This window comes from Lethenteron reissneri, chromosome 25 (assembly GCF_015708825.2).
Source record: "Lethenteron reissneri isolate LAM-NWPU_2019-01 chromosome 25, ASM1570882v1, whole genome shotgun sequence".
Classification (NCBI taxonomy): domain Eukaryota; kingdom Metazoa; phylum Chordata; class Hyperoartia; order Petromyzontiformes; family Petromyzontidae; genus Lethenteron; species Lethenteron reissneri.
In genome coordinates this window covers 3,510,735-3,534,139 of record NC_083803.1, presented here as the reverse complement: position 1 = coordinate 3,534,139, position 23,405 = coordinate 3,510,735, and the positions used below count along the sequence as shown (strand labels likewise).

At 43.7% G+C, this 23,405-nt stretch overlaps 1 protein-coding gene and 1 long non-coding RNA gene across 3 annotated transcripts in view; one reads left to right on the top strand and one right to left on the bottom strand.

The window, feature by feature from the left end:
- LTBP1 (latent transforming growth factor beta binding protein 1) overlaps positions 1–22,317 on the top strand; it is a 36,751-nt gene extending 14,434 nt beyond the window's left edge. Inside the window, 12 exon segments of the mRNA XM_061558926.1 lie at positions 185–367; positions 5,749–5,967; positions 8,387–8,523; positions 8,525–8,746; positions 9,011–9,113; positions 17,800–17,877; positions 18,273–18,395; positions 19,847–20,008; positions 20,485–20,667; positions 21,177–21,199; positions 21,446–21,485; positions 22,055–22,317. Coding sequence (XP_061414910.1) covers positions 185–367; positions 5,749–5,967; positions 8,387–8,523; positions 8,525–8,746; positions 9,011–9,113; positions 17,800–17,877; positions 18,273–18,395; positions 19,847–20,008; positions 20,485–20,667; positions 21,177–21,199; positions 21,446–21,485; positions 22,055–22,302 — 1,721 coding nt within the window. The 3' untranslated portion in view covers positions 22,303–22,317.
- On the bottom strand, positions 8,626–16,191 carry LOC133347039 (uncharacterized). Of its 2 annotated transcripts, none has more exons than XR_009755682.1 (3): positions 14,614–16,191; positions 12,001–12,229; positions 8,626–10,656 (listed from the first exon to the last, which is right to left on the bottom strand). It is a non-coding gene; the product is annotated as an uncharacterized LOC133347039 (long non-coding RNA). The 2 variants fall into 2 exon arrangements; XR_009755681.1 differs by having other exon boundaries at positions 8,626–9,183.
- Positions 22,318–23,405: the final 1,088 nt, after the last annotated feature.

Genomic DNA, 23,405 nt, shown 5'->3' with positions numbered 1-23,405 from the left:
CAGCTGGATGGCTGTCAGACGCTCAGCCGTAAGCGGCTAAGCCTGCCCAGCTCCGTGCCTCTGCACTGTTGCCTGCCTGCGATGGGGAGCGCACGAATGGGCATCGTGTACCGCCCGATCACGGCCGGTGCTGCCGCAGCCGCCACCCTGTGCGCCCTCATGCTGTTCTTGCCCTCTCTCGTAGCCGGCAACCTGAGCGCGAGCGGATCGATGGGGCGCATCAAGGTGGTCTTCACGCCCACCATCTGCAAGATGACGTGCACCAACGGGAAGTGCCTGAATACCTGTGAGAAGGGCAACACGACGACGCTGATCAGCGAGAACGGCGAGGGAGCTGACATGCTGACGGGCTCCGGGTTCCGCGTCGGTGAGTCGTGCACTCGCCGCACAGCAGCCGCTGCTCCTGAATTGACCATAACTGCTGCGAAATGTCTCGATTTTATCAAAAATCTGTTTCTCTATCTTCTTTGTCCTGTCATGCTCAGAATGGACAGAACGGTAAATATGGTTCCATTTTCTTGAATTTTTAAAGTATTGTCTATTGTCTTATAATTTCATGTTTAAACTTAATTTTTTAAAATGTTGCCATATATTTTCAAGGTGATTATGAGAATTAGGAAAGAAAGGTTAAAACTCACTTTTTGGAATTGTGAGAACAGCATTATTTTTATATGAAGTTTGTAATAAGGTGATAATGGCACAGCTTTGTTTTTGTAATTCTGGCAGAGGTACAATGCATCAATTTAAGTGTCAGAGTTAGGTATATTAAGTTTCCTCTTTATTGTTTCCAAGAAGAACAAGAATTCTTTTCACTTACGGTGGGAAACGATGGTCCCCGTATGCTGGCCAAATTGTGATTACCCAAGTGGGACCAACCAACATGAATTTACCAGGATCCATATCATTCATTATTGCACATTTGCTTGAATGGAAGGGCATGGTCTCCTGCCCATTTGTATAACCGAGCGAGCTACGACCTGTTCACAGGAAGCTAGCGTGTGGCTCATTTTAATAAGCGGGCAGGAAAAATAGAGCTCATTCACTTGTTGCGCTGTTACACTTTACTTGAGCTGCACATAAATGAGTCATTGTCTTCTTGAGTCATGGCCCAGCCATGATCCTACTTAGAAAAGAGCAATGGTTTTTGGCCGGACACGGGCATGCAGTCTCTAGCGTTTCCCTCCAGCAAGCGCCGGCGTGAACTTGAGCTGTGGCCAGTGTAAACAGCTGAGAGCCATCACTAGGCACCATGACAGCTCTTGTGTACAAATGTTTTTCAAGAATGAGCACAAGTTATTTACATTTGCCAAGGTCGCATTTGTATTATACATAAAGCAATATACAAATCATATGAAGCTGTGTTTGGCACTCATGCCTTCATGGTGCAGGCTAAAGTAAAATACAAATGTTTTGTTAGTCAATGTATTGATTTATGTTCTGAAGTTCAACGTGTTAGTGTGTTTTAATGTAATGCTAAAAATAGCTAAATATAAAAATTACAGTGTACATTTTTGCTGGCATATAAATAGCAGAGTCTCAAACTATGCGACCTAGTCAAAGCAAAGGGAAGTTTTAGCCTTTGACCAACTCTTGTTCAATTCATTACTCACGTTGCAATTACAAAACACAAGCAGTGTATGTGATCGCAGCTACATTGGCACTCTCACACTTGTTTGGAGAAGAAAAATCATTATTATTGCATTCATCAAAGCTGTCACCAGGCATGTATAAACAATATAAGGAATTTAAATGTGCCAGATTTTAAAAATATATATAGGTTCCGAAGAAAAAAGTGCCTTCCTGCATCCATCCAACAGTGGCATTCTAACTGCTGAGTTATCGCTATCACAGTTGAACATTAATATAACTAACTTTTTTTGTATTTTATATATCTTAGTCATACTTAAAACAAAGCGCCATGTCACACTGAACCCTACAGTAATTTTGCTGTTGAACTTGTCCATTTATCAAATGACTCAATTGACCAATGCCCCGGGTCACTCTTGTGAATTAGACGAATCCCGTCTCTCTTTGGTTTTCACCTGGTTCAAACACAACATACTTGAAACTTGAATGCCATTTACTCCAGTCATTCTGTTCCACCCCCATGCCAGGGGTTGGGTAGAGCGATGTGTTGGTTTAGTGACGTTACTCAGAAATCCCCGCTGGGGAAAACGAGTACACATTGCGTAAGAAAGACTGGGTCCAGCCCTGGAAGGGGTGCAGCGCTACTGATCGGCAGTGTATGTGCAGTGCTTCAGCTACGGAGAACCCAGTACTGGGATGAGGCCAATGTGACACAGTATGCTGCACCATGGACGCGACTCTTGGGTACAAATCAAAACAAACACCGGAAAAGAACAAATTAAGTCATTCTTAACCGGAGGGGGTGCGGAGGATGAGGGGTAGCTTAATCGTTGACAACACATTTGGGAGAACAACACATTGCCGAGCTCACATTAAGAAGGGATATGGCACATTACATTGTTTTAAACGCTATATTAGTATTGTTTTGATTTTCTCCCCAAATGTATTCACATCGATGCAAAACTCTCACAGCATCAGAGTTTGGCCCTGGAATGTGCTGTTGCAGAACTCATGAAGTTGCTTCAATAAGCCTATTTATCTGCACTAGCGGCACAACTTTTACTCTCCCCCCCCCCCCCCCCCCCTTCAAAGTGTTGTCACATGTTAATCAAACAATTTATATAATGGGGGGGGAGGTGAGTGGGGGGGTTTCTTCAGTCGTGAGTGATTGGGATGAGTCCATCAACTAGCCACATTTGGGGAACCAGTAAAATCACGGGCGACTGCCCAGATTTTAACCAGGATCCCAGTGGTGTCGGCACGTCGCCTTATTAACACGTGGTATTAGCCCCCTGAGCCACACAGCCATCTCTTTTTAGAAACGCAAGTGGCCATAACCGTGTACTTGAGACAAGTGTTGTATTATTATATTGGTGTCTAGTTTAATAGCTTAATCGGAAGAAAAAAACACTACCTTTCTTATTTATGTGTACATATATATGCACATATTCTTGCATTGAAATGGTTTACCGTAAGTGCTTGAAAAAACGCAACTTTTTAAATGTCAACTGCAAATTCAATTCAGAACATGGGTGGCGGCACCTTTGTTGTTACTCGTAAAGCTCATTCCTCGCCTGTCCTTGTGACCGTGAATGGATTTCAAGGCTGGGGGTGAGTGCATTGGTGAGGCTGCAGGGCTAATTGCTGCTGCTGGCATTAATGGCGAGATGTTAACTACCTTGCCTGGGTATACAAGAGGTGTAATGGGTTCGATCCCAACCCTTGACGCCTGTATATTTAGAGTTTTCTTGTTCTCCCTGTGGTTGCATGGATTTTTCTCCAGGTACCTCTAGGTTTTCCCTCCACATTTAGAAACATGCATTTGGAGTATTTGGCTGCTTTACATTTTCACATGATAAGTCACTGTTTGGTAGGCTATCATTTGTGACCAGGTCACTTCTGAAAAATAGATATTTTGCTCAGTGAGCCTTGCTTGGTAAAAAAAATGTTTTTTTAGTTTTAGTTTAACGTCAAAGCAGGGGTAGCTGCGCTGACTGGGCTCTGTTGCTCCACACTTCCCGTTGCCTTGTCCTCAAATACTCTCGCCTTCACCTTTCTTAAATTCCAGTGAAGTGAATGCTCTGCAGTGGCCCTTCTTTTTCATTCACATCTCATAGAATGTAATGGCACGCTCTCTTTATTAAAAATACACTCTTTTGATCACATGCCGTCTTTGTTATGAGAAGGTCATGGTTTACGTGATTCGCTTCATTATTAGCACTCTATCGTGTGACTTGACCAATATATTACAACTAAGCATTGAGGGTCATCATGTGTTTTACTGCGGTGACTTTTGGTCAATACTGTTATGTCCCTTTCTGCAACGTGCAACTCAGATCGCAGCTAAAACATTTGGTTTCATAAACAAAAATACCGGCTTAACCTTGTACTGTACAGTAAATGTTTCGCTGTAGCATGCCGATGCAATAGTCCATAACGTTTACAGCATGTGGTCAGCTTTTAATAACTCGAACACAAACTTCAAATGAATCCTCATAGGAATAATTTTTTTTTACAAAAAAAATTAGAGGACATTGCCAGACACCTGTGCTAGAATAATATTCTGATTTCACTGGGATAATTGAATGGAATACTTCATCACGTGTACATGGCCCTCACAACCACGTTTCAGATTGCACTCGTGGTTTCACCAAAATTTAAACACGGAACAGTTGAGTGTGTGGTTAATCAGGCTCTTCATCTTTAGGTTTTTGCCGATTGTTTAAACATTTGAGTTGGCCGTGCTCCTGTTTTTTGCTCTCGTTTCCTGTTCCCCTCCCAGTGTTGAAGCTGCCTTCTTAGAATGGCTGCTTTCTGGTTACATGTGCTGGACCTTCACATCTTTCCATGTGCTGCAGGCGGTGTAAACAGGACTATGTAGTAGCATTCCCGGGGAGCCCAGTCGTGCTACAATGTCATGCATGTAACTATTTGCAGAGACTTTTTCAAATGGGCAACGTTAAAACATATTTCTCTCCTTTTTTATTTTCCTGGTTTGAGGTGACTCTTCCGACACATGCTGTTCAAAACAAGACACGGACGTGTGTCAAAAGCACACATCTAGGTGTGCGTATACAATAAAACACCCATCAGCATTTTCTGGAGAAGTACATTGTGGCTCTCTTATCTCATTGCACCATAAAAATTAAATTGAGCAAATGTTACCAAACAGATAGCAGCAGCTATGCAGTGATAGACAGCTGTGGGTAGGTTTAATCATAATTAGAACACAGGTCTCATGCTACTTAAATGGTTCTTCATTTGCAGTGAAGTCCAATACTCATTTTGAAAATGTACACTTTTTTAATATAGCATAATTACCGTTGTTGTGCAATAGAAAATGTGAGAACTCATTGCAGTGGGAGCTTGTGTCTCAGGTTTGATAGTGTTACAAAGTTTTCAAGTTCTCGGTGACACGTGCAGGCGGTTTAACAGATAATAAGTATGCAGAGGAATGTGTTATACACCAGTGCTGGCCATCACTAAACTAGTTGTTTTGAAAACTTTCTTGTAAATTATTCATACTTTTAGGTTTTTTCGGTAAAGTCACGTAGGTAAAAAAAGAATAATAATAAAATAATAATAATAAATGAAAATAACTAAATTAAATCACGACGTTTCGGAAGCAACACAAGCCTCCGTCATCAGGTGTAACTGCTCCAATAAAATTACTGTAAGCGTGTGACGAGAGCTATTCAAAACACGTGTTTTTTATATAGGGTGCTGGGCAGGGAGGAGCCAATGAGTGGGGGTGGGGGAGATAACCATCTCGGTGCTTGTACACTGCAAGTACGGTGTTTGTACACTGCATGTACGGTGCTTGTACACTGCATGTACGGTGCTTGTACACTGCATGTACGGTGTTTGTACACTGCATGTACGGTGCTTGTACACTGCATGTACGGTGCTTGTACACTGCATGTACGGTGCTTGTACAATGTATGTACGGTGCATGTACATGCATTGTACCATTCATGCTCAAGCCTGCTTATGCACCCAGATCTGGTGAGATCGGGTGTATTTTGAGTCATTTGGGTGATAGGCTCTTACCAAAGTAGTTTTGTAGCCCTTCATGCCAGAACCACTTGCGTTTGTTGCTGCTGTTGATGTGATGGAAAAAAATGTGAGCACTGGACACCCCTTGCTTGTACCCCCACACAGTGGTGTGTCCCATCCCGTGCCGGAACGGGGGCAGCTGTCAGACGCGGGATAAGTGCCGCTGCCCGGCGAACTTCACGGGGAAGTTCTGTCAAATCGCCGTGCAGTCGCCCAGGGCCTCCGAGGAGCAGGGGGCAGTGGCGGGCGGCCAGGGCGTGTCGCTCACTCACTCGACCTTCTCCATCCCCGTGTCGGGGGTGCACGCCGGAGCTGCTACCCACGGTACCGTCCACCTGCGCCTGACCCGCCTGCGTTTGGACGCGTACCGTTTCCCCTTTGCACATCGCGATCCCCACCACGGTCGCCTACGCCACCCCCACGTGGTGGGCGGAACGCGCGCTAGCCCGTTATACCGTGGCATGGGGCCCCTTGCTCGTGTGCGGCCCACTCCTCCCCACGCGGCCACCACCAAGCAAAAGGCCGCTCACCGCCATCACGTTTACTATCCCAGCAGCCTGGACAGCGAGCTTGCCTGAGAACCTCGTTGGCTGTTACTAAACGTGGGAGTTTTTTTCTTTTTTAAAGGATATATGTAGATTTTATTACATACAAAACAACGCAACAATATAACCAAAAAAGGGTGATGTTGTCGTTTAAACTTTGGTGTTGCTTTTTCATTTTACAAGTTCTATGGACAGCCACGTGGTAATATGGTTATTGATGTGTGAATCATTTAATGTGGGTTATATTTGTTGGTATCTATCATGAGGCATGCTTGTGAGTTTAACATTTGTTCATGAAATGCCCTATGCCGGCATGACTCATAGTATTATAATTATACAAGATATTGTGGTGTTAAACATATTAAACATGTTTTAAATCTTGGGTTGCATGTAATAAAGAATTGTTTTTGCAAATATTTAAGCTAAGATGTAAGTAAGATCTTTATTTTTTGTAACAATATTCTTGAGGCTTATTTTATTACAACAACAATATACAGAACAATGAGATCGCATTAGTTTTACATCCATGGCATTTCGGAGGCCTGTAAAGTAGCATACAGTCAAGTATTTGGAAAACATCAAGTTCCCAAAAAAAAATACTCAAACAAAGAGCAGAACAATACCTTTAAAATCTCGTAATTCTGCATCACATTTTAACCACTGGGAACCCATTTTGTTTATACATTTTCACCACTGCTCTACAGAGCACGATGGTTCTTAACATCATTAATTTTCATTAATACCAGGGAAAACCTGTTTGCCTTTTAAAAATGAATCCAGTGAAAGTCATAGCCAACCTGTTGAAGGATTGGCAGCTAAATTAGTCCTGACTAGCTTGTATATCAATAGCTCGGCATCTTTTTAATTTCCTTTTTTTGTTGGCTAGTCTTTTGAAAATTTGATTCGTGGATTTGATGTCGGTGCCATTTTCATTAAAATCTTCTGTAATGTTAGATGCGTGTGCTGACAATTCCAAGGGACACATTTTAAATTCATGCCATGTTTCCACCCCCCCCCCCCCCCCCAGCTGTCTAATGGTCAAAGAAAGTTGGCAAAGATATGATTTATCTGAACTTAGAGCCCAATGATAAATTAACCACCACAAAATCCAATAAAATGTGGTCGTAGTGAAGACCTTAGAATGATAAACCACATCACAGTTATTGATGACGTGGTTGGGTAAAGCACAGGGAATAAGGCTGGCGAGCCTGAGCTCCATGTCTTCACAGACGCAGGATGCACTGGTGGTGGTCTAGCAGCTGCATTGTTTGAGGCCGCCACTGGCAGTGGAACAGAAAGCAAAGAGCACTTCATGGCTTTGCATGCATGGTTCTTAAAACCTGAGGAGCCTCCTTTCATTGGCAGAGCTCTTATGGTATTATTTAAAGTAAAGTTTACAATCATTACTACATTGCAGAGAGTAGGGATTATTAAAATATTCTTAGGTTTTTTTCGGTAAAGTCACGTAGGTAAAAGAATTAAAATTAATTAAGTAAAATAAAAATAAAATAAAAATCACGTTTCGGAGGCAACACAAGCTTCCGTCTTCAGTGTTGCCTCCGAAACGTCGTGATTTTAATTGTATTTTATATTTATTAATTTAATTTTTTTACCTACGTGACTTTACCGAAAATACCTAAGAATATTAATCCTTGCAGTCACGAAAGCTTCAAATCTAGAATTATTAAAATAGTGTGGAATGATAATAAAACATTTACAAGTCTATAAATGATAATTATATATCAAATCTTTTTTTTTGACTATGCATAATAATCAACATGCATCACACTTTTTTTTATGAAGCAATAAACTCCACTGAGGAATTGAACCTCAAGAGAATTTACTGCTTCAATGAAGAGGCTTGTCATTGGGGAATTTATGGGCCTCTGATTTATGATCTTCTAGCTATGGAAGGGCAGTAAAATATAACATTTTGTTTGACAATAATCATATATATTACTTATACCGCTTATGTGTCTATATAATGTTGTGGTTATTATTTACTCTTTTGAAGTAAATGAAGTGTCAGGTTAGGCACTTATTTCCAATTAGAGAAGGCATTTTTCCCATGGCATATTTTCGGCATCGTGCATTTATAACCCAGCACTGTGATTGCTATTCATGCTTGCTATGCGGTGTGTGTGTGTGTCGCCGTGGACTTAGACCTTTGACCTAGAACTTTGCCCTGTGTTTTGCAGTGAAGATATCGCCGAGTGTAGCGAACGTGCACGTGCGGCACCCGCAGGCGGCCTCCGTGCAGGTGCACCAGGTGTCGCGCGTCGAGACGGGCCCAAGCCATCATTACAAGCGGGACCACCAGCACCACAGTCACAGCCAGCCAAAGTCACAGCCAAAGCCACAGCCAAAGTCACAGCCAAAGTCACAGCCAAAGTCACAGCCAAAGCCACAGCCACGGGCAGATTCCGCACCATTCGCAGTTGCAGCAGCAGCAGCAACAGCAGACGTACACCTACCCGATACAGCAGCCTGCGTCCCAGCCCAGGCCTCAGCCCAAGCCGCTTGGCCGCTGCTTCCAGGAGACCAACCCAGGGCAGCAGGTGTGCTCTGCTGTGTGTTTGTGTGTCAACGTGTGTACGTTGTTGTGTTTGCTTATTTTTCGGGCATTTTTAATGTGCGCATCTGCATGCAGATTCAGGCCATCTTGTATGTTGTACGATTGCAGCAGCGAAATCGGCAACTGTAACCACATACGGGCACAGGTGGAAAATAAAATGTACACTTCCTCGAAACACCAGTTTTTTTCCCTTTGTTATTGTGCCAATGGCCTCCTCCCCCACTGAGATGGTTGTGCTTTATTCCAGTGCGGCAAACCACTGCCGGGCCTCCTCAAGCAGGAGGACTGCTGCGGTAGTGTGGGCAGCTCCTGGGGCTTCAATAAGTGCAGCAAGTGTCCAGCCACAGCCGGTGAGCTCCTCCCTCGCACTGGTGCAGGCCTGCCCAGCCGCTGTCCATCCCACTCGCCCTTGTTCACCAACTGTGCAAAACCACACCAATGTGTGCTTTTCGTCAGTATGTTCAATGTATGGTGGGCTGCACATGTTTTGGCATGTTTTGACATGGTATTATCTGTCATCTATTATACTTAGTGCTGCTTGTTGCTAACCACTTGGCACTTTGCATTTGATTTGACTTTTGCTTACCACTCAGACGAGAGTTTGTGATTATCGGAGGCGTGACAGAAGTTTGGAAGGGATGATGCACCTTAATTTATTCGCAAGAAGAACATTAAATTGATGTCCTTTGCACATTCTGTCGAACACAAACATTTTAAATGTATATCTCCAGCCCAAGTCTTGAGCCTTACCTGTTCATACTCCAGTCATGTTTATGTAACAGCGCTTTCATAAGTGTACACTTTTGTTCAAAAGGCTTTTTAGAGAAATGGTAAAACATTTTTTTTAAACAAACCCTTGCTTTTCATACTCAAAAGCCTCTCTTTTGGTACAAAGGAAAACATTTTCTTAAACAATTACTAGCATTCATTTCAGTTAAATGCAGTATTCTTATTTATAAGTCAGAAGGTTTTATTCAATCATAAATGCAACACTTTTCTCTTAGCAGCTACAGATGAAAATGTTTATCCCATGCCAAGTATATGTTGGGAATTTTGCACGTTTCTTTCCGACTGTTTTTTCACATGTCTGGACCTGCCTTTCTGTGAGTTCACCTGCACAATGCACGTGTGGAATTCAGACGAAATTTCGGCTTCAAATACAGGATTTTTTTAAAGTTACCTCTGAAGTGTTACTCCATATCATATCATAAACAAACTAACTGTAGGTCTTGCACCCTTTCTTTGCGTATTGCCACAATATAGGACTGACACACAAGAGGGCTCACATATTACATACCTGCCCATACATAGCTTTGCAAATGGAAAATATGGTGAGAGTTGTATCAACAACACCTGTTTAAATTCAACAAGTGGGACCGCTCTCGCAGCCAAGTTTATCCACATGAAGTGCACCATGCCACAGTAACTACCTCGCTTGGTATGCAGAATGTCGCGGGTTGGATCCCGACCCTGAAGCCTCTATGTTATCCCCGTGGTCGTGTGGATTTTTCTACGGGCCCTCCAGTTTTTCCCTCTATATTTATAAACATGCGTTTGTATTTGGCTGCTATAAATGTCCACGTGAAAAGCCACTTTGTTGGGCTGTGATTTGTGGCCAGATCGTTTCTGAAAAAGAGCTATACAGTTAAAAAAAATTGTAAAAGACTTTCAGCTGGTAGCTTTATGTCAGGTCCATGGCACACCAGGTCTGATGTTGAATTCCTAGGTGCGCACTCCATACCACTCTGGGTGCGACCCTTCCTTTTTATAGAAAAGAACATTTGTATTAGATTTTTTCAGTACACAAGAACAAAGGCCATTCTGCAGAATGTTGAGCGACAAAAAAACACAACTCCACGTGAATATCCGCCAGGCCCATGTACCCGACGTGTCCTGGTTGATGAGAGGTGGGGGGGGACACACAACCCAGGGAGGTACGACGCTTTCTTAATAGGTAGTCTCGGCAAACACATGTCAGATGTCGAGTGGTCCAAGTGTTTCAAAGGCAGAATATTAAACGTTAACAGCGGGTGAACACTCAAAAATGTTATAGATAGTCATTTTATCAGTGCTCATCGATATCGTGACACAATTGACCATGTGGTTTGGCTAATGTAACTTGTTGAAGCATTTTGTCAGTATTTAGCCATACATCATGACATGAATGTCACTCCATACAGAATATGCAGCGTTATGAAAACGATACGGGGGGATATGGATTGGGTGGTGTAATGATTCATGTAGTGTCTCTGGCTACCTGCGTTTGACTCTTGACCACGACTAACTTCAGTGTGGCCTAGTCCCTGGGCCTTTCTCCCCTTCACGCTCACCAATAACTGCTCAGTCGTGTAGTGTGGTTAAACAATCCCCTTTGACTGATGAAGCAATGGGAGGCCCTCATCCAGCAGTGGATTGGAAAGGCCTGTAAGTTATTGACTGCACTCTTTCGGTGTTTCTGTATCCGTGGTATGTATGGCTGGAGACCAGCTATCAGTTGCATAAATTCCTTGACTACTTTCCCCTTGGTCGGTTATATTCAACAATGTGACCTCGGTATGCTTGACTGCAGAACGTTCATGGTATTACCATATGTATGGAGAGCCTAGTTCTGTGTTTCCACAAGTAAATAATTAAAACGTATATACATGTGCAGATACATCTTTTTTTATTTTATTTTCTTGTGGAAACAAAATGGGATTCTACTTACAACTTTTATTTGTATTAATCCCGTGTGCTTTCATAAAACATAGTGGGCAGTATTACATATATGTACAGAGATTATGAAACACGCAGCTGAGTCAACTTACCAGAGCCTAGCACTTGGATATATTGTGCGAGGCCGTACTGATCGACTGCCTCAGCGTTGGTGTCCTGTGGTTGTGTGGGTCACTGTCATCCATGTTTGGGCACTTCTTGGATCACCGCACGTGAATGCTATCCGGTGGAGGGTTTGTGTCACTCGTGAGAGGAGGGATTGTGTGTGAATGTGTGTCATGTACGGTAATCGGCCGGTGCTGGCGGTAAGCCACGGTCGCTTAACGTTTCCACTGTAGATGATTTATGGAGAAGGAATCCACAAGCAGGTTGCACGACGAACAACTCTATTACAGCATTACATTTGGTTCTCATTTCTTGTACTTGTGTGTGTTTTACAGTGAGGATCTTATAAGGTAACGTTACGCGTGTTATCCCCCCGTAGAGATGGATAGGCATATGGAAGTTGTATTTAATGCTTACCTGCCAGCCGTCGATGTCTTGGTGTAATGTGCACAATTTGATTATGTGTCTCGCGTGGACATTTTTAGAGGCGGCCAAATTTCCCTATGTCGAGGGGTGGTGGGCCAAGCCCTTGATTGGCAGCATGATGACAGCCAGGGTTGTCTCGCAGCTTCATCCAGACCACAGCAAGGGATGTCGTCTTGTCAGAAAGCCAGTTCTGGTGCGAAAAGGGGTTGGGACGGAGGTGCTGGAGGGGGGGAGGGCTTATTATGTTTCCCATTTCATCAGAAACGTTTTTATGCCCTTGTTTCTGGCTAACAAGCGCCAGCAGATTTTATATACACTCGTAAAGATATGCAGTCATTCTTGCGTGCGTTCGATTGCCAACAGATAAACCCGTGTTCGGTTTATGAGCCAAGCTGGACGGCCGCTGGGCCATATGTGGCAGAATTGCAGTTTAACATTAAAAACAGACATGGTTTGCGAGTGCATGAACAACAGCTGGAGCAGAGACACATGCTTTTCATTTAGAGACATAAAGTTGTAGTTGTATGTCATCTCTTTACTTTGTTTAAAGAGTCGAGGCTGGCAGGAGTTATGGCCATTCTATTTGGTAATTGAATGTCGCTAAGAAATGAAAGCATTGGCATACGCGCGTGTCGTCTGCACAGATGGATCGCAAAGGAATTTAGTTTGACAAGGTCTCGTTGTTTACACAACATGTGTAGAGCATCTAAAATAACCCTTTTATATACTGTACAGGGCTAGTGGGTGATGCGGAGAGATTCAATGGTAATGCATTACTTATCGGGAGTTTATTCCCTGTACAAATAATGTTAAAGATTACATTGTTTTGCAAATCTAACGGTTGCAAAAGCACCCATATTTGTCCCAATTAATTGTGTGATATTAAAACGGGGCTTGTACGTACGCTGGGTTATTGCATATGATATAACCGATAAGCAGCACTGAGGCTAATAGGTCAAATGATCAGATAAATCTTGTTTTTAGTAAGTTTGACCTTGTTTGCATAAACTACCTATCTTAAGCTCTTAAAAGACATGTCATTCTTAGAAGTTGGTTGAGTGGCCGAATAGGAGTTGCAAGGACAAATAGATATGTACATGTCAAAACTCGTCCAGAGTTTGCTTGTACTGAATCTATGCCGCTGAAATTATACATCCCCAGAAGAACATGAGTTGTGTAAAAATATTTTTGTTATTCTGTGGAGAGATGGATATGTGAAGGAGACATTGTCTGCTTAACTCCTTTGTTCCCTATATTTTTCCAACGACGCGATTTTATTATTTTTGACATGCACACAGATAATTATCTGCATATTTTTATTATGTAGAAATGGCACATCAATATTGTTTTAGTCATTGTCAATGCAAGGTTTGAACTTTGGCATCAGTATGCAATGGAACAATTTTACAACCAATGGCACAGGGTATTGTTCACTTTACAGGAGATGACGCACTTTTTTTTAATTCCCCCACAGTCATCTTACAGCGACAGTGGTTGAATTGAACTTCAGTTTTCAAACCGGTACCATCTATAAACGCAACAAGCTACATACAATACAGCACTAAGGTTCCAGCATGTGCTGTATTTCATATTGTTTAGCGAAACTAGTTAATAAATTAATTGATCCCATTTAGTAGGCGCTCCTATTTGGGATTATGATTTACTATGATACAAAATACTGTACTTTAATCTATCCTTGATCAGGAGTAGTTTCACTTTTTTTCCCAGTTTCCACCAAATCCCCTTTTATAGTTTACATAAGCTCAGCATGATATTAGCTGATATTCATTGGTCTTTTCTATAATTGCATTGTTTGTATATATGGTGTCAATAGTACAAACACATTTTCTCAAACCAGGTTCTTCTTTAGGGGAGATTGTTCTCTCAATCGATCATTGTTAAATTCTCGACTATCTTCATGAACCATCTATATATATGTGTTATGAGCGAATGGTTCTGCAGTTCTTAAAATCAGTTTTGTCTCTAGGCTTCAATATCATATATTTAATGTCTACTTGTATACATTTAGTAAATAGGTCCACTCATTTTGATTCGACGGCTGCTTTGGCTTCTCAGACGGTGGCCACAGTTATGAGGTTAATGATGCCCGCAAGATTCAATGGAAGTGTATAGGTTCCGATAGAGTTGGAGTGGGTTTTTTGGTAGTGTTGCTGACGGGCATGAAAAACTGCTTGGCTTTTCTATCAAAGTAAATGTGATTCATGAACCCTGGAGAGCTGAAAAAAAAAATAAAATCCCCATCAAATTATGGCTCCACAAGGATAAACCCCAACAATGTCAGCGGATAACTCAATCGTGTAATTCATGAAGCGTTTTTTTTTTACATGGCCCTGCTATGAAGTTATCCTGCAACGATTTTCCAACGTTTGCATTCCAGAATCTCAAAGAGAATGCAAAGAAAAGATGAATGTTTTAGAATGTTTTATGATAAGTACCCACTTGCCTCAAACCTGCATAATTTTCTACGCGGAATCTGCCACCATCATCCTGCATGCCTCTATCTGCCTTTCCCGTTGAAATGGTGTCGAGATGACGTTCAATAACAACTCGTCTGGTTTACTGAATGCAGAGTTGTACACTTACCTTTGACCTTCCAGAGAAGGAGAAGTTTTCCTCCAGGAGTCATAGCAGTGATGGATGGTCCAAAGTCCACAGCTCTTTTCAGGCTCGGACTTGTGCAGCATTCGTACCCTCTTCATTGAAGGCCATCCTTAAATGTGCACCGCCTTTCTCTTCTGTGAGCTTTTACGTTTGGGATTAGAGCAGCTCCGCGTACACATGCCCTAAAAGAAAAAGAGCCGAGTTTTGACTTGCTTTGTCACCTGCTGTCACAGTCTCAAACCTATTGCCCCGTAGCGCACCTCCTTGTGATAAGGTAACTCAGAGCATTCCAGTGTGTTGTGGGATCATCTCTGAGTCATCCGTCTCCTGTCAGGTACACACAGTGCGCTGATGGCCTCACTGCAAACAAAAATAAGATTGTTTTTTTTCAACGGCTGTTGAAAAAAAAGATTACTGTTGGAAATCCAGAAAGTGAACAGTATGAAGAGATATATCCCCGAAGTGTTGTAAGATAGATTACTTCATGAAATGTTATGGTTACCTTAAGAAGGCATCACTCTTCAAAAGTTGGCTTATTTATTTTCTTTAAGAATGTAAATTGTGCAATTCTCATGGGGAAGGTTGCTTCTCTCACTTGTGTTTTGTGATACGAAGCGGCCGTGCTTGCATTTCTTTGATCCGTGTGCGTAGCAATGTCACTCAGTAACGTGTCGCACGTTTCCATGTTGCTGGGACAATAAGTGGACGGTCGTGTTTGTGTCCCGATTTAACTGGCAAGAGAGAGGAAAGAGCCTCTGCATAGCAGGCATGGAATGGTTTTGGCCGCAAAAGCCACATGACTCTTGTCAAGCCTCAGTTTGAAGATGATGTCCCCATGCAAACTATGAGTGGTGACAGCTCTGGCTGCGTGTCGGTTAAAAATGGATGTTGCCGTGCACAAGTGATGACAATTGGACTTGCCATCTTGCGATCATAATATTTCCTGTTGACAGAGAAAGAACATTGTGGCTGGCAAGTGGTATTTACAAAAGGAAATTTGCCATCGGAAAACTTTGACGAGCGTGGCGCCAAAGACAATGCGGTCCCACACGAGCAGAATGGAGTGACAGCACTTTTCACTTCATTTCGGCATCTAACACAGCCAGCACGAGTATACATTTATATCTGTATTTTCTGTCGTTTACTGCTGAGTTACATAGCTCATGAAGGTCATTTGCCTGCCACAGGCATGCAATTTCATCAAGCCGATTATGTTTCTTCAGCCTAGTTGGCAGATCCCGCTTAGCGGTACAAGTGTCAAGTACGAGCAAGATGCATGGCTCTGTTTCCAGGCTCGATTAGAGGTGTTAATCCTCCAGCGCTCTCCTTCGTGTTCTCCGAAACACTGAGAGCCTAGCAAGTGTGAACCACAGAGGTGGCGGTCCTTCACAGGACAGTGTGACAGATGTAGCCGAAAGGCGTGGGTCAGGAGCAGTGGCATGGCTCGGAAACCGCTGGACTCACACGCTTGCTGTCCTACGAGGAAAGTCAACACGCGGAAGGGGCGCATCTCTCTGTCGCAGCTTGTGCCTGACAGCCATGGGTGGCAGAACAAGGAGGCATTGATGGGCGCTGAGTGGCCCCCCCGTGTGACTGAGACAAATGCTCTGCCAGTTTCCATGCGGTAAAGCAGCAGTGGGGTTTGCAGATGCAGGGTACGCATTCTCCAATCAAGAGTGCAGCGTCGTGCACGCACCGGCGACGTGATTTGGCTTTATTCATGCAGATATATTTATGCAAAGAGGCAAGGGAACTCGGAAAATCCTGGTTGTTGCCCCTTCTGTACATGCATTGGACAGCTTGGACAAAAAAACTGCTCAGTGGGACACTTGCGGGACATATTGTGACTTCTCAATGTTGATCATGATTACATCCGTAAGTGCTGGACTCATCAAAGATTTTCTCAAGCTGAACATTACTGCTGCCTCTGATGCCATCTGAATGGCTCATGACTGTATACTAGTAATATAACAAAACGGGAAATTTGTGAATATGTGTGTCTGTTCGAAATGTTTAGCATAGTTCACCGACATGCAACAAACTTGAAATTTGGCATGTGGGTAGCTTCCAGACTGTACACAATGCAAAAAGTATAAAAATAGACTTTTGTATTTTCGGGGGGGGGGAGGGCGCAATAATGGATATATTTTGCACGGCAAGTGAGCAGTGACGTCACATGTGATGTCACGCATGCGGTAGCGTCACGCAGTGTGCCTGCTGACGTCACACATCCCCCCCCCCACCCTCCGCGTAGGCCGTGTATTAGTCCAAGACAAGAATCCAAGTCTCGGGCGAAGCCGGGTAGTAATGCTAGTTAATAATATATTAGTTATATGGATCTTATTCTATTAGTGGTGCCCATATGCAATCACCATATGTGTATGTATGTTGAACTTCTCTCGCACCGTACATAACCAACCGTACTAATTGTTGTGCATATTTGAACAGAAAAATGGTTAAAACACCTACTGCAGTGTGTATATATAGGTGGTCTATGTCAAATGGTGAATTTATTTCAAATGAACATTCTAAGGATTTAACTGGCAAAGTTTTGAGTGGGTAGACCTTTGCAATTTCACACATTCCACGAAGCATTGGCCAGCCTGGTTTTAAGGGCTGGATAATCTCACTCTGGCAGCTTCAACCACACGTCCAAGTCTACAGCCACCACCCTTTTAAACCTACCACAGTAAACATAAATGAAAGGAATGTCTTTGGCAAAGAGAGAGCTGTGATTATCATCACGGAAAATTCAGCGACCGCCTTGTTACTTTGGTATTTTTTTTTCTCCTATGTTGTTGAGTGGCCTGAGTTTAGAATAACCCTTCAGAGTGTTCACTGCTGCGATTATACTGCTCACTAATTTTTATTGTGCAAAAAAACACACTAAGGAAATATATCTTGCTTTAATTATCTTCTAGCACATATAGTCTGCTTGCATTCGAGTGTTGCTTAGTGATTTTGAGTTATCCTGTCCCCTGTCATAGTAATGTGGAATGTGGCACCGTCACAGGCTCATGGCCGACATTCTATACACTCCTATGTGCAAGGGGACATTTTGGCTTTGACTATCATACTATAAGTATAATTGTTGGATTTGATGTAGCTAATGAAGGGACCATTGATTTTTTTTCCTCAAATGTTGGGCTTTTGTATTTTTTTTCGCAGTTCAGACACAGCCTGGGAGCAGTGCCATGGTCGAGTGCACACAGGGCTTCAAGAGGGAGAGTGCGACCCAGTGCCGAGGTGAGCGCACGTGCCTGCGCCGTACACTTCCCCCGCTGCTCTTGCCACAGACTAGCGCTCTCACCGACAAAATCACCGACGCTCGCGGTGCAGTGCGGTGCCAGTGTTGGTCGCAGACCTGTGTGCATCACCTGTCTGGTTTGTAGTTTATAATCTGGTGTTTCCTGTGATAAAGAGGTGGTCATTTGCTTTGAATGTGTTCTGGAGATGTTCACTCCTATAATTGATATTCCGGTCAACACTATTTTCATTGGCTTGGCTGGAAGTTTATGGAAAATTTTTATCTCGTGATAGCTGTGTTTCTCTTGGGTCCTATTTATTAGCTAGCGTCAGATGGGCTGCTTCACAGCTAAGCGCCCGGAAGTTCACTCTTGTCTTCCCCACCGTGCTGCTAGATATCAACGAGTGCCTGATCCAGGGCGCGTGCCCCAATGCCGACTGCCTCAACACCCAAGGCAGCTACAGGTGCATCTGCAAGTCGGGCTTCACCCTGGATTCCACCACTAACCGCTGCATATGTGAGTCTGCCCTCGAGGTCACAGGCTCGTTGAGGTTTCACGGGGAGGCACACGTGCCATCGTCCGAGTCGTCACACTATCTGAAATCAATGTTCCAAACATCGTACAGTAAAAGCACTGAAACATTGGCATTTCATAGTTTGTGTATATTAAAATTCAATATTTTAACCTGATTCTCAAAATGAATTGCCCAGAAAATTTAACATGCTTGTACGGCACCTCATAATGTGAAACATTAGCGCAAATCTTTTTTTTCAAGAGACATCACTGTTATGATTGACATCGCCATTAATTGTCTACAACCGTAAATAAATGTATGGAATTTTTGTATTCATTGTAAAGAATATGCTTTAAAAAACTGTGTTTCCTGTGAGACTACATAGGTTTCGCTCATATTTCTGGGGGAGAGTTTGTTCATGTAAGAACGGCAGTCCGATATTCAATTTCTTTCTGGAAGTTGGATGCAGCGTGTATGAATGCCGTTTGATTGACTTGGACTTTCAGACTGCTTGAAACACATCTCAATGTCTTTCTCATTGCATGAGCTCCTCTGACTTGGCTCTTAAGGCACACTGGCTCTTTAAACGGACTTGTAACATTAATGGCGTGTCGAGTATTTGGACGTATATCTCAGCCACAAACAGTGGGGCCAGTGTTTTGTATATTTAGGCTACAATTTGATCGAGTGCAGTCATAATTTCATCATTTAGCGTGGAAGATTTTTACTCCTAAATGTATTGGTGCGCTCCATCATTAAATGTTTGATAATAATAATTATGCATAAGTGTGTTTTACTTACTCCAAAATAAACAAAAATGATTGATTTGTAGTTTTCCTTCAGGTTTACGGTGAATGGTTTATTCATTTCACCTTAAAATTTACAAACTAATAAACAATAACCTCGCGAAAAAAATAACTTTACTTAGTGTACTTGCATGCGTGTCAGTGTTGACATTCATACTGGTCGCGGTTTGAAAATAACTCGCCGCTACATTATTTTTTGTCGTAATGGTAGTGGCTTAAGTCATTTCCTGAAGTGGGAACATTGAGCCGCTAACAAGCTCGCAACTATTGTTAATAGTTCGTTTGTTTACAATGCGCCTTTTACAGAGAAACCATCAGCAAGGCGCACACCTCAAACATTACACAGGACAAGCAGCTGCTTTAACCATCACCATCAAATGGCCCTTGACGTGATGTGAAACTACGTGAAGAAAACCACGAAAATAAACAGTGAATAACGCTGACATAATTGCGACAGGATTCCTTTGTCTTCAACACTTGCCGTTATCCAAAAACAACCTAAAGCACTCGAATTCATCTCTCCACGCTGCTCGTTTCGTGTAGCACATTTAGTAACTGGCCCTGCCACATCCATCACGGTGACATTTCACATTTACCCTGGTTTTTAATTACCGAGTGCTAACCCCACCACCCTTTCCTGTGCCCAGCCAACAAGGCGCTGGCGGAGGAGAAGGAGCTGTGTTTCCACATGGTGGTGGAGCACCGCTGCCAGCACCCCCTGCCTGTGCCCGTGTCGCGGCCCGTGTGCTGCTGCTCCGTGGGTGTGGCCTGGGGCTCCGACTGCCAGCGTTGTCCCGCCAAAAACTCAGGTGCGTGCGTGTGTGTGCGCGTGTGGGCACGCGTGTGAGCACGCACACACACGCACATGCACGCACAAACATGCGCATGGAGCGTGCCGCACACGGCTGCGAGTGCACGAGCAAGTGGGTGTCTTGATGCCTATTGAAAGACGGCTCCGGAATGACTAAGTCTCATAACCTATGTATGTTTTGAAAAAGATAGTGTGTCAAAGACTGAGGGTGAATTTATAAATGTTTGAACCTAAAATGTTTGCATTATAAAATCTCAAATTAGGTTGACTAACAGTTAGAAAATATGAATCCGCTTCGCTCCACATGCAGAAACAAAATCATAAATAAAACGCAGGTTATGATAAGACGGGTGGAGTGTTAGTACAGTGGTCCACATGCTGCATTTCGTGCACACGCACCCGAGATCGATTTCAAACCACGGCTGGGACACTTAAATCTTTACGTTGACTTCCTCTGCCATGCTGCATGTACAGATGCCTACGTTGAGATCTGCCCGGCGGGGCCGGGGCTGGTCTACCACCGCAATCCCGACCCTGTCGTCATGGAAACCATCTGGCTGCACCCTCCACGGCCCGATGATACGGTTCCCAACGAGGCACCGCCACTGCCGGCACCGACCACCCGGCCCACGCCCGCCGCTCCACCTCCCACCGCACGTGAGACACCCCCCCCCCCCTCTGCCCCTTGCAAATGTTTCTATCGCACAATACGGCTCGGCATTGTCATGCGTCGAAGGGTCCCTCCACATTTAGGTTCTTAACCTGGGGTGCACGCGCTCCTTGTGGGTGCGAGATGCCCTTTCTGGCGGTGCGAGACATGCCAATGTTTTTTGGAGATAAATCATCGAAACACAAATTAATCATGAACACGTACGTACAACTACTTTGTTTCATCAAACCTATGTATTTATTAACATTAAACATGTTTTTACGATTGAGAACCAAAGGGGTGCAAGGCTGCAGTAAAGGTTAAGAACCTTCGAGTATTTGGCTGATATTTCCATATGATAATCCACTTCGTTGAGTTGTCGTTTGTGACCAGGTCGCTTCTGAAAAGGAGATAAAATAGTTTAGTTCAAGTTTAGTTAAATTCCGTAAAGCACACAGCAACGAGAATGCAGGTTATGATTTGTAAAACAGCAGGCTTCTGTGTTTTTGTCTTGCAGCTGTTCCACGTAGGGAAGCAATGGTAAGATTTTTTAAGTATTTTATTTACATACAAACATTAAATGTGAGATGTTTGGATATGAAGGTAATGTCGGAAAGTAAATATCCGACCAGATGCACATCACATTCTTGAGATTTACATAGGGATTTGAATGTATTATCATTGCTTGCGCAAATCTTAATGCTAATATAACATGATTTTCATGTTACCTATAAATATGCGCGCCTTAAACATTTTCATGCAATAACAATTTGCCTTCGCTTTCAGACAACGCCACCCCAGCGTGAACCCACAATACAAATGAAAGGTTCGTGATATTTTTTGTTATTTTGCTCCTCGTAAGTTTACACATCATTGCAGGAATGCAATCTTATTGTGTGCTGTCATCCGGTCCATGTCGTCAAGCTATGAAATAGCCAGCGACGTACGGGTGCCGTCAGGCGCACGTTTGCTCGGCGAGTGTTGAGCGAAACGTGGTCACCAAATACTTTCCCCTCCAAAAGAATCTGCCTTTTTAGAGCCTTTCACACTCGCTGATCCAGGCAGGGCCTTCACGCTTTGCTGAACGTGTTATGGCTCAAACTGTGGCTTAGCGGGGAAGAAATATGCATCCTGCATCCGTCATGCAATCGTGCTGCACTGGAAATGTACCTTACCCGACAGTTTGCGATAATACTCGGCGGAGAACTTTTTTGTGTGTGTAACTCTTGTGTAGCAATGAGAGAGAGAGAGATCTTTTAACAGGATGTCACGTGTATTTGTGTGCTTGGTTGTCATCAGCTTTTTAGAAACTAGAACTGGTCGTCTTTTTCCCGGAATCCCTCGAGGCAGCACTTTGATTTGTGTGTGTGTGTGCGTGCCCATCTCTTCAATCAGAGCGGCTTATTTCAACTGTGGCACCGAAGCAGGTGGACCCCGAGGTGACCACGAAGAAAAACGCACTAAGCATCATTACTCCCGAGGAGCCTGACACAGGTGGAAGAGGGAATGCATGTGTCTGTGTGTCTGTGTATGTCTGTGTGTCTGCGTGCGTGTATGGGGGGAGCGGTAGTGTAGCGGTTAGCGCGCTGCACTACAAACCTGACAACCCGGGTTCGATTCCCACTCACGGCCAACACCAGTGACGATAATTTTAACCGGTCTTGGGCCTCCCCTAGGTCGACTCAGCCTCAAATGAGTACCTGGTGCGATGTGTAAACGTCGCCACTAGGGAGACAAAGGCGGCCGAGCGTGGTGCTGGCCACCCACCCCCTCGTGTGCCGTGCCGGCCTTTATAGGTGCTCGCTAACAGCACTTGCCCCTACAGTCTGTTAAGGCTATACTGGGGGGATCTTTTGTGCATAGGGAGTGCTAGTGTAGTGGTTAGCGCTCTGTGTAACGAATTTGGACCTGCCCAAGTTCGATTCCTGCTCACATCCAAAACCTGTTGCGATTATCTGAATCCGGTCTTGGGCCTCCCCTAGGTCGACACGGCCTCAAGTGAGTACCTGCTGTGTGTAAAAATCACCACGAGAGAGATAAAGGTGGCCAGGTGTGGCGTTGGCCACCCACCCCCTCATGCGCCGTTCTGGCCTTCATCGGTGCTCACTAGTAGGACTTGCTCCAGCAGTCTGTCAAGGCTATATGGGGGATCTTTGTCTTTGTTTCGTGTGTGTGTGTGTATGGATTGGTCATGCAGTGGTCCACACATTGCACAATAAACCCGGCGACCCCAGTTAGATTCGCGCTCACGACCAATATCAGTGGCGAATATATAAATCGGTCCTGGGCTTCCCGTCGCTCGTCTCAGCCTTGTATGAGTACATGCAGCGTTGTGTAAACAGCACTGGGGAAACAAAGGTGGCCAAGCATGGTGTTGGCCATCTACCCCCTTGTGTGCCGGGCCAGCCTTCATAGGTGCTCACAAATAGCACTTGCCTCAACAGTTTGTGAATATACGGGGGTCTTTGTGTGTGTGTGGATTCAGCATTAGCTTTATCATACAATGCATAATATCTACCAAAAAACATTATTTAGGATTTTTATTTACTTATATATTTTTGTATTTATGTAGTTTTTAGTTTAACATAGCGTTCTTCATGCAAATGACATCGCAAAATGGCTTAGGGAACCACAGACAAACGAGAAGGCAGCCAGGCATTGAGCCAACACTGAGAATTGCCCAATATCTGGAGTCCCCTATGTATGAATATTATTCCAGTCTATTAAGTAAAATGGCTTAAAAAAA